Source organism: Crassostrea angulata, chromosome 7, assembly GCF_025612915.1.
Source record: "Crassostrea angulata isolate pt1a10 chromosome 7, ASM2561291v2, whole genome shotgun sequence".
In the NCBI taxonomy this organism is placed as follows: domain Eukaryota; kingdom Metazoa; phylum Mollusca; class Bivalvia; order Ostreida; family Ostreidae; genus Magallana; species Magallana angulata.
This window is the reverse complement of record NC_069117.1, coordinates 28732898-28752884: the sequence shown is the minus strand read 5'-3', so window position 1 is coordinate 28752884 and position 19987 is coordinate 28732898. Positions and strand designations below refer to the sequence as shown.

General features: G+C 31.8%; 1 protein-coding gene and 1 long non-coding RNA gene across 2 annotated transcripts; both read right to left on the bottom strand.

Moving 5' to 3' along the window:
- Positions 1-6811: 6811 nt before the first annotated feature.
- On the bottom strand, positions 6812-9309 carry LOC128156496 (uncharacterized). The gene is made up of 2 exons (XR_008239729.1): positions 8890-9309; positions 6812-7003 (listed from the first exon to the last, which is right to left on the bottom strand). It is a non-coding gene; the product is annotated as an uncharacterized LOC128156496 (long non-coding RNA).
- A 755-nt stretch (positions 9310-10064) lies between these two features.
- On the bottom strand, positions 10065-17749 carry LOC128155479 (leucine-rich repeat-containing protein 74B-like). The gene is made up of 13 exons (XM_052817198.1): positions 17524-17749; positions 15534-15843; positions 14832-15022; positions 14469-14576; positions 13426-13519; positions 13273-13322; positions 13084-13165; positions 11899-11984; positions 11556-11750; positions 11184-11279; positions 10743-11024; positions 10383-10468; positions 10065-10280 (listed from the first exon to the last, which is right to left on the bottom strand). Exons 1-13 carry the CDS (start codon positions 17572-17574, stop codon positions 10133-10135), a joined length of 1779 nt encoding a protein of 592 aa, XP_052673158.1. The 5' UTR covers positions 17575-17749; the 3' UTR covers positions 10065-10132.
- Positions 17750-19987: the final 2238 nt, after the last annotated feature.

Below are 19987 nucleotides of genomic sequence, written 5' to 3'. Positions count from 1 at the left end.
TGTTTTAGTAGTTGGGGATGTCGATATGCAAAAGATTGAAAATGTTTCGTGGTTTACCACCAAAAAGGGCTATCGAGCATCCAGAGAACCCAGAATTGATGTTTTGGAACCCAAAAAGTATTTTGTAAAGCAAAAGTCATAAACCTTCTCTTTGCCAAGCGATAGGCAGTGTACTTTTCTGTTATTGATTTTGACCAAACTCGAAAGTTTAATGATATTTTAAAAACACATGTCTTATTTGTTATGTTGAAAGAATTATTCAGTGTTTCGGCAAAAGGGGATATCCAAATGTTTACGTTAAGACAATAGCACGGTAATTGTGATCTAGCAAAATGTAGATTTGAATGGAATCAGTGTTACGCATTAAAAGTTTTATTTTGATTGCTATACAGTATATGCACATAAACGAAAAAAGAGTGTTTTAAATACAATGTTACAGGCCCTTGGTGGAATATCTATTATGCGTGTGAGATGAGTTGTAAATCAACGTATATATATATATATATATATATATATATATATATATATATATATATATATATATTGCTGATGTCCAGTACCTTTTTGATGGCTACTAATAATTTAATTTCAATATGCCACTCAATGGCATAAGAATACTTTATAAAGCACCTTCAGAAAATGATATGCAAGTATTACATTCTCTTATTAATTAGCCTATCTTTGTTTAAACTTTCAAAATAAATATTTGCATCGATATTTGTTAATAACCTACTGAAAGACACTAAACCAATTCAAAGAAGCCATTGTCATAATTAACAGATCAGGTATGTTATAGTAATAATTATCAGACCAGAAACGTTTTATTTTTAGACAGCTTACATGAGGTGTTTTCTTTTAATATTCAATCAAAATGGATGCAGATCATCCCAGCTTGAAGTCACTGTAGTTAGATATTAGGAGGTTCTAAACAAACATGACACACCTGTGAATAATTTCATTAGAAATACCCAAAAATACCAAAAAAGTGAAAAACAAGAATATTAAAAAAAATGTTGGTAGAGGGTGCTGTGATTCATTTCCCCAGGAATTACTTACTGGCTGGACAGGAAATAAATGGTGTTTGGCAGTCACTTTCTCTTGATGGCCAAAATAGACCCAAACAGCACACAATTTTGTGAAATACCCGCCGGTGAAATAATAATGTGGATTTAAATGGCTCTACCATTGATTTAGATGAAACTGAAGCAAAGAAAGAAACGTTTAAAAAAGGGAAAAAGTAAGAGCCATTTATTTGAAGATGAGGGAAAAACTTTGTATAATTATACGCGACCCAGAGTCAAACTCCAGCAATGAAAACCCGAAAGAATGCAGCATAAGAAAGAGATCCAAAAAACGAACACAATAAAAAACTAAATCTTTGTTTTCAAAATACCGGGAAGCATTGAAAAGGAAAGATTTTTATTATAAAAAAAACCTGACTCACAGGAGAAGAAATCATCTGAAATAAAAACAGAAAAGTCAGTGGAGAAAATATGAAAGATCCTTTATTGTTTTTTAAAACTGCTTATTTCTTCCAACAATGTACTAAGTATATTCGAATGTTGCTGATATCGGCATGGGATCACCACGTTCAGTGGTGCAGGGAAAACTTTTATGAAGTTCCTTTGTCGCACAACCCCATTCGGCAGTGGAAAAACGAAAAACTCACTTCAGTAGGTGATGTTCATCCAAATCTTGTTATTGAGGTACTAGTAGTTGGTGATATCGATTTGCGAATGATAAAAAGATCTAGGTATACCGTTAGAAAGAGCAGCCGTGCGCGCACGGAGCCTACTATAGGCGTTCTAGAACCCATTAAGTATTTTTTGAAAACCCGTTTGTAAACAGGTACGTTGTAATTGTATGCTATCAAGTTAGCAATCAAACCAAGGCAGTCAGCCAAGTTCAGTAAATTTTCGGAAATGCATTTTCCAAGGAAGTAAAAAGAAAGTACAGTTATTGAATATGTGGTGGTTTTTATCTTGGACGTAGCGACGACATTTAATGAATGCAAGTTTTTTCGTTTATCAGATAACCTAGTGTTTACTATGTATAAATCATCAATTGATTGCCAAAATGGACGCATGTTTATAAACACGTGTATATTGAATGTTTTGAAAACACTAAAGACCCGTGTAAGATGGAGAATTAATCAAACTTGAATACGCATTTGTTGGTTAGATTAATCCAGTATTGAGCAGACAAAAATATTCTAAGGTAGTTTAGTAAGTCCTAGTTATTTCATTTGAATAATTTGTATTCTTTGTATACATGTACATGTGAGCAAAAAAAAAAAAATAATTAAAACAGTAAAATTTATTTACATTCATGGTAGATTGAACATATTTTCCGTTGTTCTTATGAAATTATGAATGTAAATTTAGAATACTTGTTTGTTCAAAATAAAATAAAATTATGACAGTGCATTGTTTGATTTGAATTTTTGATTTTAGTTTCAGGCTATTTTCAAAATGATACAATTTATGTCACTTAGTTACAGACTATCTGCTATCTGAGGCCTTTAATAATCTTAAAATGTATGGCAAAGAATACAAGAAAACATTGGATAAAAGCATCAAGGACTACAATAATAGTATTTCAGACAAGCTTAAGGAACTCCATAAAGGGAAACCTAAAGAATACTGGGATATTTTAAATAGTACCAATAAGAAAGACAAAACTGGTGTAAATATTGATTTAATGTTTGAGTTTATGAAAAAAACAAACGAAGGCACAGTTGAAGACCAAGAGATAGATATAAACATAAATTTAGATAATGATACACTTCTTAATCAGTCTATAACTTGTGAAGAAATTAGGAATGCTGTAAAAAAATTAAAAAACAATAAAGCGCCTGGCGGTGACCATGTTATCAACGAATATATTAAGACAACAATGGAAACCTTCTTACCCTTATATGTAAACTTTTTCAATTTGGTTTTTGATAGTGGCCTAGTCCCAGACGATTGGCTATTAGGAATAATTAAGCCAATTTACAAAGGCAAGGGCGACAGGAGTCAGCCTGAAAATTATAGACCTATTACATTACTCAGTTGTTTAGGAAAACTTTTTACTAGTATAATATGTGACCGTTTAAACACCTTTGCTGACGAAACACACTTAATCAATGAAGCGCAAACAGGTTTTAGAAAGGGTTATTGTACATCAGATAATATATTTGTTATTGATTTTCTTTGTAAATATGCACTAAACAATAAGAGGAAACTATTCTGTGCCTTCATTGATTTAAAAAAGCTTTTGATACAGTTTGGCGAGACGGACTATGGACGAAAGTTCTTAAAAGTGGGATAGATGGAAAATGTTTGAGATTTATTATTAACATGTACAAGGGTATTAAATCAAAGGTAAAAATTGGCCAACATTTATCAGATTTTTTTATGTGTAACATAGGTGTAAGACAAGGAGAAAATTTGTCACCATTTTTATTTTCTCTTTTTATTTACGATTTGGAAGATTATTTATTAAGAAACCAGATAGAGGGTTTTACTTGTCCTTTTCTTCAAATACAGGATGATTTATTTGCTATGTTGAAACTCTGTCTACTTTTTTATGCCGATGACACTGTCTTAATATCTGAATCTGCGCCTGATTTACAAAAGGCTTTAGATGTGTTTGCAAATTATTGTGATATATGGAAACTTAATGTCAATATAGCCAAAACAAAAATCCTCATTTTTTCAAAAGGTGCAATGTCAAAGCGTAAATTTTTGTATAAAGGAGTAACTATTGAAAACGTAAAATCATTTTGCTATTTGGGTATTGTTTTATCAAGAAGTGGAAAATTTAATAATGCAAAAAAACATTTAGTAGAACAAGCGTCAAAGGCATTGTATGGTGTTTTACGTAAAATACGTTATTTTAGCCTACCAATTAATTGTCAGTTAGACCTATTTGACAAGGTCATTAACCCAATTTTACTTTACTCGTGCGAAGTGTGGGGTTACGAAAATTTAGATATTATTGAAAAGGTACATTTAAAATTTTTGAAATTTATTCTTAATCTTAAATCTAGTACTCCAAATTGTATGGTGTATGGAGAAACTGGAAGGTATCCATTGTCACTCTTTGTTAAAATTAAAATGATAATGTACTGGGCAAAAGTTTTGACAGCCCACGATTGTAAACTCACTAATGTAATCTATTGTTATTTTTATAGATGTTACAAAAATGGATCTTTTATACATCCATGGATAAAATGTATACATGATATACTCAACTCGTGCGGGTTGTCATATATATGGGAAAATCAAACAATATGTAGTTATAACTGGCTTAAGTCAACAGTTAAAGAAATATTACAAAATCAATTTGTACAAGATTGGAGAAGTATTGTAGATAACTCACCAAAATGTATTAATTATAGAATTTTTAAAACAAATCTCAATTTAGAAAAGTACTTGTTGATTTTACCTACAGATCTACGGATCACGTTTACAAAATTACGAACATGTAATCATCGATTCCCCATTGAAACAGGTAGATGGCATAATATTGAAAAACATTTAAGAAAATGTACAATGTGTGATTCTAATAGTATTGGGGATGAATTTCATTATATTTTAGAATGTACATATTTTGTAAACGACAGAAAAATGTTTTTACCCAAGAGATATTATGAACACCCAAATATTATAAAATTTAACGAGCTCATGAATACTTTTAATGTAGAAAAACTAAAAAACTTGTCAATATTTATTAAGAAAATTTTCAAAGTCTGTTCTTCCAGAAACCAACTTTAACAACCTATTGTATTGTGATTTTAACTTTTTTTTTTTGTCATTATTACTTCTACTGTACATGTGATCCTTGACTGTATTCGTGTACATTTGTATATACTGATTTTGAACCTCAAATACCAGTGAACTGGTCTTGAGCGAATAAAGAATTGAATTGAATTGAGGCCTTCCCTAATGAGATAAAGTGGTGAATATATGCCTACCGTCGTCCAATATTTACTAAAGAATTTATTTGCTTATATTTAAGTTAATATTTTCAAAATAATTTGATTAAAAAAATTTCTTCTGTCTTTCTCCCCGATTTTTCAAAGGGGATTATATAAATGCAACTTGCAAATTATAATTATGGATAAACAAAAAGATTTCGACCATTTATGGTATAAAAAGCTCTCTTCTTATTTCTTTTGAGTCTTAATGAAGAATCAACAGCATAATGTACTGTATGAAATCAGTGTTCAAAAATCCAAATGAAAAATACAAAACAGGAGCAGAAGAAACACGAACCTCCACAAAAATTAGAGGCATGACCAGGAGTGAGCATCCTCCGCTGACCGATCACATCCACCTTGTGCTCTTATGTAATCGGGAAAACGGAAAAATCCCTAGACGATGTACTCTGAAGATGATTTAAAAAAGATGCTTGCGTTTCTGATTGACAATATCTACATGTATGTAGCTTTTGAAAATCAGATCGTCCGACAATCTGTTAGAATTCCCATGGGTACCAATTGCACCCCATTGTTGGCAGACCTATTTATATATTCATATGAAGCAGAATTTATTCAAAGACTTGTATATGAAAAAGAAAATTCCTCGTTGTGGCCTTCAACTCAACATTTAGGAATATTAACGACGTATTGATATTTTAGTAAGGAGTAAAGAAAGAGGTTTGGTAGAACATTCACCCCCGCTATGTGTCTTTGTTTCTTAGGGTTTTTATTAAGTTAAGGTATGTAATATAAGTAAGGTTATTCAAATTCATTTTGAAAATATTTAAAACTGACGTATGATTTTGAAGAATTTCCTCCTTAGAAAACGAACTATGAGTATATTTATAGTTATAGTTGTTAAAATATGCTAATATTACATTATTCTATTTATTAAAAAATCCCAATAAAACTAAAGAGAAAGGGAAATGAAAGATGGATAGATTGGTGGATGGGTGGATAGATGGATAGAGATATATAGATGTCTCTTGGTGTGCAAGAATAAAATTAACTCTATCAAGAAGATTTTTGACCCACCGAGATTTTGATTTGAACAAACGTAAGTCTACACTACATCTGAGAATGCTTCCACACAGGTCTTGGCTTTCTGGCCAAATAGGTTTTGAGAAGAAAATTTAGATAAAACTTGTTCGCTATTTGTTCCTACGTAAAATTCCCAGTGTGGCCCTGACTTTGCCATGCATATGGGGACCATGATTTGAACAAAATTAAATTTACACTACCTAGCATGCTTCTACACAAGCTTTATCGTTTTTAGGCAAAATGGTTTAAAGAAAGTTTCCTAAAGATTTTTAAAAAAAATATATGCATAAGAAAGAATTGAACCCTCAATTGTGGTCCCTACCCTGCCCACAAAATATCTTGCTTGAATATTCTTGAATCTACACTACATAAGGATGTTCCATACAAGTTACAGCTTTTCTGCCAAATGATTTTGAGAAGATTATTTAAAAATTTCAATTATTCTAAATGACTCCTCTCCCAATAAAAGAGAAAGTTTTCCTTCATTTCAACAAACTTGAATCTCATTCACCTTGGAATGCTTTGGGGAAAGTTTGATTAAAACTGACGCAGTGGGTTTAGGGAAGATTTTCGATAATGTGATAAGTTTACAGACGGAGGGACAGGCAGACAGACGGACAGACTTGGGAAAGACGAACAAATAGACGGACAGAAAGATGGACATCAGATATAAAGTGACCAGAAAAGCCCACTTATGCTTTCAGATCAGGTGAACAAACTGATGTGTTTTTTAAAATAGAATTGCTCCTGTGAATATAAAATAAATGCATTAATACTTTGTTAAAAAAAGACAAAAAAAATAAATAAAGCCATCCTCCAGTTTATTGACTACTTTGTGACAGGTTTCTTTTTGTGTCTATGAACACTTGAATCTTGCATTGATACATCTCCTGAGAATACATCGTACGCGCGTTCGCCCTGGTTGAAGTCCACAACACGTGCGACAGATCACTTCCCTCAGAAGCATGTAATATGGCACGTAGTTCCAAGGCTTTCCTTAATTTAAACAAATTCAAAAGTCATTAGATAAGGATTAATATTTTAATTTTATTGTTCAATACATAAATACTTCAAGAGCAAGAGCAGCACGTTTCACATAATGGCTTTATCACCCGACACATCCCATAAAGGAGTGATATTAAAATACACAACCTCGAAAGTTAAAAAAAACGATCATTGTCAATTTTTAGATTAATATTTTGATTTAAAAGGTCACCGAGACATATCATTCTAATTGTTTTAAGCGATCTAGTAGACAAAATGACCTACGTTTCATAAGATTACTTTCAAGGCAAAAAAAATTACTCCCATGGTAATGTAGAAAATTGTAAGCATAAAATGTTTATTCACCTTTTCATTAATTGAATTATACTCTTTTAAAAAGTTAGAGGGAAATTGTTAAAAAAAAAGTAAGTGTATATTCAAACAAGGACAAAACTATCTAACTCAATGGATAGTGATTAGTTATATTTGGTCAATAACTATTTAAAGGGGGAAAGTAGAAAGTACTCAGAAGATGTAAAGATGTACATTACTTAAGCACCACTTTCAGTGTCTGGGACTTAAAGTACGTTCGTATTAATAAAAAAAAATAATATGAAACATATTTGTTTTACGATATATTTTCTCTAAATAAGATAAATAAGATTTGTAATCATTTCAAACCGTGTGCTTAATACATTTATATAATTGTTTTCAAATTAAATCTGACCTTATACAAATTGTTGTAAACTTCTTTTTCTAAATATTTTTCTAAAAAATCGATGTTACCATTTACTGCTAATAAAAAATAAATAAATGGAACAAAGACATTATAGTACATTGCATGCTAAGACTTAAATATTTTCACATGTAAATTGACTTTCATTGTGATGTACTTCATGTCAAAGAAAGTCATGTTTCAAGGTCACCGTTTTAACACTTAATTCAACTTTTTTTTTTTTAACATAAAGACTCACCACCTAAACAAGCCTTAGCGAACGGAAAGGTAAGACAAGGAGTTAAAAATAACGCATGATTAACATACTTTGTTTATAATTACAGTTGACAATCTTTTTTTTTTTTTTTTGAATTTGTGTTAGACAAGATGTAACTGGCAAACAAAAAAAGTTTTTCTCAAAATAGGTGGCATGAAGAAAAAAATGCTTATTAACTTCGGCTCATTACGACAAGACATGCAAGGGACTATCATAATACATTGAAAAACAGGACGGAAGGTTTTGAGTGTCGCAACCTTGTTTTGAAAAAAGGAAAATGCATTGAAACGTTAACTTGAATAGAAATAAGATTTATTTGTTGAAGTGGACCGTAAGTTGAATGTCACTCCAAAAAAAATATTAACGCTAACTTTTGGTTAAATTGATGAAAATGTTATTGGATTAAAACATACATGTAATGCAATTTTGTGATTAAATAGGAATTTTTATCTCAATATTCTTTGTTTTCTTTAATGAATAATTATATAATGTATTGTTGATATAGTATGTCTATTCTAGTTAATTCTACTGAATATTTTCATCTTTTATTATGCTGAGTTGACAACTGATACCGATGATTTAACATTTTCTAAATTGCAACATGATAGTTTTGAATAATGTGCATGTCAAACAAGAGAAATATATATCCTAACATCGCTCATACTCTCTAAGACACTTAATCTTATCGTCTTGTCGGTCAACCCCAATATTAAGATATATATTACATTGTATCTAGTGTTAATCAAAATTTGTTTTAGTGAAACATTAATTTTTTGTCTTTTGAACATCGAAAAAAGTGCAATTAGCTCATACAACGCGACTGATGTTCCTTTGATTATGTATCGTGATTCAAAACAAACGATATGAGTTTTAAAAAATCATATATATTATAATAAAATTACTCACTACTCATCAGTTCCCGGCATTCTTCCTCATCATGAGCAACGATTGACCCCAGGGCGACGAAAAATAAAATCCACCTGAGATATTCCATTTCTTTCGTAATCTTAAAATACTGTAACCAGCCTGGTAACAATTCCTAATGACACATGGCGACCTCTTTTCGCCAAAAGCTTGTCCGCTTGCTGGCTGTTTATAAGTATCGCCGTACCTTAATATACAGAATACACAGCCTGATATGTATACAAATTACATTTCTATAAACGCAAAAGTAATGTCCTAGTCGGAAGCATTTTCCGCTGTCATTAATTTTCATACTAAATTGCCCTCTGTTTTAAGCCTTCGGGAGACTACTAAGTATATTATTAAAAATGAAATGAACGGAAAGTCGAATTTAATGAACTAATTTTGTATAGAAAAATAGAAATCACTGACATTTTGTGAGGCAATGATAAACTGATTTTTTAATTATTATGCTTAGATTAAGTGCATGCATACTACTGTGTATTTTTTTTCTTGTTAAAAGAGATATACTTAACAATCGTAGAGACGTAGAGATTTAAATTAAATAATGATTTGTCTAAATGTGTTGATTTTTGGAATTCGAAACAAAACTTTTTATTTTCGATTAATTAAATGGTTATTAACATATTATGAAATACAACATAGACGTACTTGCATCGATATCTGAAAATTATGTAAGTTCGACAACAAATAAGAATATCTGCAGTTGTTCATTTTGGTTAGCTTTATTATTGTCATTTTGTACGTATACACTGTGACATAGCAATAAAAAATATCATGTTTTTAAAATATGTATCTTCTCATTCGGTTTATAAAGATATCAAAGAATAATTATTTAAATAATAACATTTAAAATAAGCACAAATGACGTTTCATATATCAATAAAGCATTAGTTTTAAGTTTTTAAAATATTTGATCAGGAAGCAGTCTTAATGGAACGACCAATATATTTATGGCTATAAGCCGGATGTCAACCATTTTGCTCATAATAGTTGTTGCAGAAAATGTAAATTGTTGTTAAAGTTAAGATTAATTAAGTAGTTATAAAACTTCATGGTGTTTTCCTTTTCCCAAAGTGACCTTACATCATTTCTTAAATGGGTTTTTTTTGGCATTAAGGTAGGAATATTCTTATCAAGAATGACATATTCATTGCTCTGAATTTTTAAATTTTATTTTAATCTTAATAAAACAACATAATGAAAAAAAAAATGAAATATTGAGTTAAAATTTGCGCATGAGAAATCTCTTGTACATAACTTTTCTCAATAGTCTGTCTATTCGGCCAATTTCTGTATCTTCCAGTGGTCGCTCACTTTTCATATAACTTTTCAATAGCTGTTTGTGTTTCTGTTGGGCTGCCATTAATTCACTGAAAAGTGAAAAAAACACCAAATTCTTGATATTTTGCACCCAATAATTATATATGTTAATATTTCAAAACCAAAAATGAATTAAATAAATATGATATTACCTGAAGTCAATTTCACCATCTCCATCCACGTCCATCATATCTATGAGTCGATTTAAAGAACGTCTGTTCATGGGGATATTTACTTGCTGAAAACGAAAAACAATCCAATGTGTATGTACGATTCCAAATTTATATGAATACTACCTATTGAACAGCAAGGTTGTCTTTAATGTAACAATAAACAGAAAATAAAGTGATCAATATAAAAGAAGATAAAATTTATGGGAAACTTGCAACTAAATCTTTTTAAAATATTTCTTTCTAAAACAGTTGACAATTTATTATGTTAAAACGGAATTAAATTTTAAAGCAAATGCAATGGCTACAATAATTTTCTTTGTAGAATTCGTATTAACGCACTGCTAATCCTCTTGAGAACTCTTGTCTGTCCAGAGATCCGCTGTTGTCCGTATCCAGCTGTTTAAACATGTCCACCAACCGGAAGTTCTGCAACCGCGCATACTCGAACAAGACTAGGAGCGGATCTTCGTTGAGAAGATCCTCCTCTTCCGGTTCCTGGTCGGCGCTGGCCAGAGATTGGCGATCCGTGGCCCACACCATGCCGTAGATTACTTTAAAGGGATTCCGAATTTCCTGTAGCTTTTTATACAATTTTTCAAATGTGTCCATTACAGGTGTGTCCTAGACAATGAAAAACTCTCCATTATTCGAGTAAAAAATATATATTCTATATTTTTGAAGTCATTAAGAATTCACCTAAAATCATTGAATTGTAGATATTACATCTCCCTGGTGAAATGATTTTAAGAAGTTTATGGTGAGATTACGTAGTGTACCTACCCCCAAGTCAAGGAGTTCTAGTGCTATGGATGGCGTATTTTCTATACTTTCCAGAATTTTGAAAGCTCCTGGTGGATAAATTTGATTTTGCGCAATCTGTGATAATGTTGTACAAGAAAAAAAAAGAATTTTGAATCATTCTCCAGAGAACATCGAAAACTTGCAAAGAAAGACGAAAATATAACAAAAGCAGTGAACATTAAATATATCATATAATCACGAAGCTACTAGTATGATAGAAATAAATCCTGTTGAATTCAATTGATAATGCCTCAAAATTACAAAGGGGTATCAAATAATTTTAAATAGCAAAACACATATTTGTGCGTCCGTTCTTTCTACTTAGACATGTATACTATAAGATTTACTTACCCTAAGGACTTTTAAGTTAGAATTTTTCTTCAAGCCGTTCACCAGAATTTGGATGCATCCGTCCGAGAGCCTGTTACAACTTAGGTTAAGTTCTAGTAGCGTGGTGTTAATTTCTAGCGCTCTGGAAATCGTGAGGGCGCCTCGAATATGAAAACCATTCCAGGAAATATCAAGTTTTTCTAAATGTCGATTCACCTTTGATATCAAATCAGAAACATTATGATAGACTACCTCAACAACAACGACATCGTCAAATAATTTTGTGGTCAAGAGCCGATGCCAAAAACATTGTTTATTTATAAATAAAAGGATCTTGATGTAACAAAAAACAGATGTGACTTACCTGTAATGCAGAACCTATTGCCATTGCACCACGCATGCGTAAATGATTCCAACTAAGATCAAGTACTCTTAGAAAATCGTTGTTTGCTGAGAAAGGAAGAAATGATAAAGATAATATTGGACAAATTCTTGTAGAGAATTGTTGTTAGCTAGCAAAGAAATGTATTTAAAGCTATACACGCTATAATTTACGTCAATTTTGAATGACAGTGAAAACGCATGTGTTTGTCTACTTACAAAAGTTATCCTTAATCTGTAAATTACAATGGTGAATTCCATTTCTTTACAAAGGTATAGATTTTTAATTGTTTATTTTCCTGCCAGGAAAATATAACTTTTCATGAATATTGATAAAGGAAGAGCGTGGAGAAGGCTTAAATAGGCTTTGCCTGCTGCCCAATCCTATTATGTAAATATTATTTTGCATAATAAAATATGTTCAAATCAAACCGAAGAGCAAACCGACCTCACTGCGCATGTCCGCGGAGAACTAGGTAGTCGTTATTGTTTGCCTAATTAAATATCCAACTTGATTTTTAATATGCTTAGCAGTTGTTAATTTGAAATACATACATGTATAATGAGTAAAACACGTTTGTCATTCACGATACCCTTACTTCTGCATTAACACTTATAGGATCTATAAATAGCACATAGGGGAAAACACAGGTCTACGTCATTTTTTTAAAGGCAGTATTTATATCTACTCACAGGCTTGTGTTTTTTTTCTTTTGTTTGTACTCGTATATCGGACAAATTTATGCTTTCCTTTGTGAAACTATCACAATTATGAAGATGATGACCCTTCACCAGTTTTGGTATGATAGGCTAAATTTAGCTGTCGATATCACGTGGTAGATTGATATTCACGAAGAGGCATTACTTTCCTGGCAGGAAAATAAATATTTTTTATTGTTTAATATTTGATATATTTGTTACGTGATCGAATTGAGCATTATAATTAACAGCATAAAGGTAACTTTTATTAGTAATCAAACACATACATTTTCCCCTTTATTCAAAATTGACGCAAATTATAGCGTGTATAGCTTTAAATATATTCCTCAGTCTACCTATATATAATCATAACCAAAAGTAAGTGACTTTTTAACAGAATAACAATTTGAATATTATGTATTCCTAATGATATGGCTAACCAATTTATCAAACTAGCTCTAACACTTACCGAGACCATCGGCAAATATTTCTCCACCAAGCTCTTGAAATTTATTATGACTAAGATATAGTTCTCGTAATGCATGGTTCTCCTGAAACACAACAAAACAATTGTTCACTTTTGTCATGTGTCCTAAGTCTTTTAGGTATATGAATTCAGATGAGAGAAAGTTTTGAAATGAAAAAAGATGAATCTTACATCAAGCATATCTTTGAAGTATTTAGCGTCTTCCTCGTGAAATCCATTTCCTGAATATGAACAGAAATTTTAAAAGGAAAATAGGTTGTTCGATTGAATATATTACACTGCCATGGACTTTGGATTAAGGATAAAGGGTGTTACATTCGTTACCTTTTAGATCAAGGCGTCGGACATAGTTATTCTTACGTAGTGCATCACAGATCACCCGAGCACCCTCTGTCCCAATATTATTTTCAACTATTCTCTGTAAAAGAAATTACATTTCTCGAATTGGCTTATGTACCGAACAACTTCATTGATATTAATAAAAAATGAAAGAAAAATATATATTAAACAAGATGGGTGAATAAGGCGTGTAAACTGCCCATATGAGGATAAATAAGATACTATCAAATTAAAATATGAACAAATCTCATAATTTCTTTCTCAATTATTGAAAACAATGTATATTTACCATACCATCGATTTAAAACCTTCAAATATTTTAAATATATAGAATAGGTTGATTTAAACTGGCGTATGCGTGTCAAAACCTCCAAATAGTGTCATTTTTAGAACTTCAATGCCTTTTCTTTTATAGAGTGGGTCTGGGCTCCATATTTTTGTCATAGTCTATATGAGGTTTAAAGGAAATCAAACCAATTTCAATCAACAAAAACATGGAGAGATGGCCCACTATACCTTAAAAATGTCATTTTGTATCCCAACAATTGATCGTTTTAGAGAAATACTACAAGTCCGTAAATTTTTGGTTGAAGTTGCATTTAGTATTTAACAATGAAGTTTGTTGTGACTGAAATGGCTCAGTGGTTAGAGCACCAGACATTAGGTAACACTATAGAGCTTGATCTTGTTCCCCCATCTTCTTTAGCATCAACTTTATTTTGCACAGTTTATGTTAGAACAGACACTTGTAATGGAACAAGTGAGGGCCTCCTCAGACACCACATCTTCGCTAGCCAAGGGTGACATCTCTATTCATCTTAGTCAGATTTAGTAGCTTTCGAAACAAAATTCCATGCCATCCAATCAAATCGGGCCTTACAAATAGCGAGAATTGGGAAGCATCGTGGATCGTCGCCCATCGCTTGCAAAGATGCAGACACCACTATTTACCAGTACTTCCTACCTAATGTATTTTAAGGTACATAAGATACAATGTATAACGTCAGGTGCATGTGGTGGTAACTTACGATTTCCGTCAGATATTCATTTCTAGTGATTGCATCAGCAATACATTTAGCACCATATCCGCCTAGTTCATTGCTTTCCAGAATAAGTGTTTCGACTATTGAATTTCGCTGGAAATAAAAAAAAAAAACACATTCAAGACTCTAACATTTATCTTCCCTCCTCAGTCACTAAATAATACTTGGTAATTTATTCAATTTTAACATAAAATAAGTTAAAGCAGGAATTTGAAAACTTTAAAATCGAAGTAATTCACATTAATTTAGTTAAAGACAACGGCCAATAAAGAAACTAATCCTTTTTCTTAGCGATTCAATACATTTTTTATTACTTGAAAAAGTTAAGACAAATACGCTATTCAGTACCACAAGTCCTATTGCACAAGCTTTGGATTCATTCTTTTTCAAAATGACGCCCACCACTGCCAGTCTGTCCGTCCCCAGCGCTTTATACAGGGCTTTGATGGGCGTTATGTGTAGATCCTTACAGGCCTCCATATACATTCTCTGACTGATCTCCTCGCCCAGTGATTCAGTGTCGGACAAATCGCTGTCATCTACATCACATAAAAAAAATTTATTTATCGTTCATGTATCTGCTAGTATTTACTGAAATATTCTGAAATACTGAGTATGAAAGTAGAAGGACCATTTGCTCTTTTTTTTTTTATCTTTCTTAAAATTAATATAGATATATAAAAAGGTGGAAAGGTAAGGTCGTGCATCTCTGTTGCTACTTGGCGATTTAAATATAATATTCAAGAATAATTACTGTGCTGTATAGCGATAAGCTTAATTAACTATCAATGACTGTCAAATCACATAAACAGGTCATCAACATTTTAACAATTATGATTGTTAACGTAATTAGAAACTGCATGTTACTGTGTGAGGTAATAAACTATCAAATGATTAATTTAGAGCACTGCATGATAATAAAAAATATGTTTGAAGCCTTTAAAAAGAAAATGGATTAAAATTTGTCAATTGTTAATTTGCGATGGGCGGAATTGAAATATAAAATAATCACCCATTTTCATTTACATAGATTATTCTACGTGTGTTTACCATCAAGGTCGTAGTCCTCAAAATCTTCAATTTTGATTTTTTGTTTTTCTTTTAGCATTAGTTCTTCTCCTCTTTTCCGCTCTTCTTCCTCCATCCGAATTTGTTCCATCTCCCTCTGGAGTTGCAGATCGATTTCAGATTTTCTCACTCTGTTGACCTTATTAGGGGCTGGTTTGGCGGGAACCGTGGACGTAGAAGATGCGTTGGAGGACACAGACGAATTAGTAGAGAGACGATACTTAGCTGCCATCCCGAGGGAGGTGGACTTCAGGGATCGGCGTGCCTCCCTTTTTGCTGGGGGTGTAACCATCTGTAGGAAGAGCAATCAATTCAATTACATTGTTAAATGTTATTGAGAAATTTCTATTTGGATTAATGATTAATCTTTTGTGTGATAATTATTGATTGGGTTTTGTGTAAGAATTTTAAATTAAGGACACATCTTCTTTGTGTGTAATTTCAATCAATATGCTAGACCAATGCCACCGGACTTAAATGAACTGTGTATCGAGTTTATCCTTTTAAACGATGAAAACAAAAGTGCTCGTCAACATGTGTACAAGTCTAGTAGAAATTTTGAGACTTTAATAAAAATTACATAAGACCAAGAAAAGATTGGTTGTAAACGAGCAAGATTATGATTTGAACTTTAAAGATTAGTCTCATGATCTCTATTACAAACACAGTTATTTTAAGCCACCACATTTGCAGTACTTAAAAGATGCATGCTGTATAGACTCAATCAGACAAGGCAAAATGTTCAGTTCATGTACTTAAATAAGTCGATTACTTTAGATACTAGTAGCTGATGCTAAACGAAATCAAGGATATGATGATCATATTAAAAAAATGACCCTTCCGTTGTTAATTTAATTAGTAACACTCTAATTAAAATAAAAACTAGTCTACAACGTAGAGTAATGATTGATGTTTTCAATGGTAGCTAATTTTTTGCGTCGTGGGTTGAAATTCCAAAGTCGGGATTTATTACCGGTCAATAAAAGCAAGAAGTCAAGTTTCATGTAATGTAAAGGTGTCAACACAGTGATGATTTATTTTCCCATTTCCCATTCGCAGTATATCCATAATTCCCGAATTGTGGGAGTTATAGTAACCCGAAAGACCTATCCCCCCCCCCAAAAAAAAAAAAAACCAAAAAACCAACACCTAACCAACAAACAAAAAACTACAACTGCAAATTACAATTGAATTTTAACTATTTATTAGGATGTTTAATACAATTATTGCACTTTCTACACTGTACACTTTATAATATACTGGTATATTTTCTTTGAAAACATCAAAATAAATGTTAGCGAGACATTTTGTGTAAACTTTAATCGTCATTTTTTTTTTTAGCAATTTTAAAAGCAATGCTGATTTGACGGGTGTTAAGCCTGATATCAATTCTGTTTTAACAATGAAATGAGATGTTAGAGTTAAAGTAAAAGTTGTCAAAACTACTCGGCCAGTTCAAAAGTCCCACTTTCCATCTCCAAACTACAAATAAAACGTCATTGAGGCATACCCAAATTTGGTGTCGTTTATAAATTCTCCAATGGTATGCATATTTTCGGATTATTATCATTAAAGCAGTCTATAATACTAAAAGATACTGTTACAGCATTATATTAACATCTACCGAGTATTTTCTCCACTATTTCTAAAAAGAAAACCCGATTGTGATTCATAGTTCTATTGTATCTAACAGGACTGAGATCTAAAAGATCTAGTTCTAACCAGTTGATTGATCGGCCGGAACCTTCAGCAACCCAAAAGAATACACGGACTGCACGAAATAATCATGATGACTCAAATTCAAGACGAAAAAAAAAGTTAACGAATCCAACCCACCCTCAACACACATATACAAGTAACTGAAACAAATTGTCGAATTTACTTAATACTTTATAATCACTATATACCGTTTTTTCCATTTTAGTTAACTTGCAAGGTATATATTGCAATGAAATTTGATAATTCAACTCACCCTGAAGATTTTCTCCCCCATACTTGGACTCTCGCCTCGTTTTACATCCATTGCTGAGGCCTGATTTGACGTTAGAAAAATAAATTACGGAAAACAGGAAAATCACACATGTTTTTCTTTTCTTTTACAAATACCATTAACAAATGCTTTTTATTTTTTACATTGCCGTTAACCAATATAAAACTTAAGGTGTTTCGACAACAGAGTGCATGATATTTACGGATCCAACCCTTATCGGATTATCCCCAATTGAAATCGTGTTCAGATTATGAGATTAATAAGGCCTCATACGACATTTTATGTACTGGTACGCACATAAGTAATGAGAATGGGTGTAAAAATCTGATAGTTTTAATCCAAAAAGAAAAAGCTGTTACCTCTGATCAATTTGCTTAGATTTACAAATGTGCGTGACGCCCAGAAGGCTAGGTTTGGTGTTATACAAGGGTAAATGTTAAAAAATGGATCTACTTAATAAAACAAAGAAGAGGCTTCGTGTCTGAATATGGAAAGAATAGCATTAGTGCAAAAAGTAGAGAGCAAATTGGAATGATAAGTTTTATGGACAAGTAGATTGATTATAAAAAGTATCGTGTTTTTTTTTATATCAACGAAAGTTAAATGTAACCGCAAACAACAAACCTATCGTAGAAAATATTGAATGGACAAAATATCGCACAACTAAATGTCATTTAACTTATTAATACAATAAGCACAAAAATAGTTCATTGCAATACATATCTTACACTAAAGTAAAGGCCATACAATGCCTTTTAAATTTTTAGTTACAACTGACCAATACTTCTTCTCTAAGGCGATCTTTAAAAATAAATGTAAAGATTTAAAGTAATCACTGTATAATGGGAATTAACTTTTATTCTATGCCCTATTTATTGAATAAATGATCAATTGTTAATTATTTCAATTGCACTTTAGGTACTCTTTCCATACTGAAAAAGAATTCTGTTATATTTTTAGATGGTGTTTCGCTTGTATTTTAAGGATTGATATTTGTTGTGGTTTTCATAAAATGATTTTTGGGAGTTGATTTTAATCAACACTATGACAAACCGAAAGTGAAACAGTGTTTGTACCTCAGCACAAATCATTGCTGCTCTTGAAAATAATTGATAAATTCGATGTAATGTATGCTAAAGCATTGTTTTTCAAGGAAATTTATTTATAAATACATTGAAAATAGTCAGATTTTAAATGGTACGAACAATTTAAATATTTTTGTAGTCGTATGTATTCCTACGCCAGAGTTCTATATAGTATCGTTCAACTCGACGCTCGGCTGTTTCCGTAAATTCTTGTCGGAGATTTTCGGTGTCAACCGAGCGTTTGGTTGAACGAGACTAGTGTTTACTGGGATCCATACAATTTTCGAGAAATATTTCTATTACTGAAACATAGTTTGATTGAATTAATTTCATCTTTAAATATTATTTAACATGATTCATATGGGGGTTTCTCGACATTCTTGTCGAAAAAGTCCAAAAATTCATATAATAGAAATGTGCGTAATTCAAATTAGAAACTACATGTACTTGTCATGCAAAATAACATATCATTGATTTTAAAATAAATGAACATCGACAAAATCAACTCCCGTCAGTTCTTCAGTACTTTGATTAGGATTAACGCTTGGTTGTACCTACTCAATTATTTCAGTAATCCAAAATACTATTTTTCTGTAACGGAAAGAGGAAATGTCCCCAATGTCCTGTAGCTACTTTAAGGGTTACACTTTGCTTGTATTGACGACGTTTTGAGCTTATGTATGCACTTGATATATAAGGGGAAAATGTGTTCTAAAATCCTCTGATAAAATGCATAATTTTTTGTAAAATTGTTGTAAAAGATTAAGTACTTACATGTAGTACATATATTGAGAATACTATTTTATTTCATGATACGGTCATATAAGGTATCATAGTTTTGCGAATCATTATGATCTTGATAATGTTATGCTTGTTGGATAAAGACCCTGTTAAAGAAAGCTTAATGCACTTCTAAAGTACATTAAACAAATTTCAAATCCGTCTCAACGAAGATTTGCTTCCATTCACGTATTAAAATACATGTACTAGTATTTTATTACGATCAAAAGACTAGAACTCTAGTTATTCATTATTTAACAGTTAAAATGACATACTTTTTTATTGTTATAACTCATCATCCCTAGTCAAGGGTTTCTGATCCGCACTCTCCTATCTCTCTTAAGGGGAAACAGAGTGGACCGAAAACGCTAGGCTAGCGAAGATGATTATAACTGGACTACTCCACTTCTAATACATCAAAATTTCTGGCTGGAGAACTGAACTACTGCAGTTTTCCAGCTAGAAACTTTGATGGGCACAAATGCATTATTGAATGACACTTTACCGGATAGAAATGCTCATGACGAGGTGGTGATTTTGCAATACTGCGGGAAGCATGTAAAAATACTTGTATGTCATTA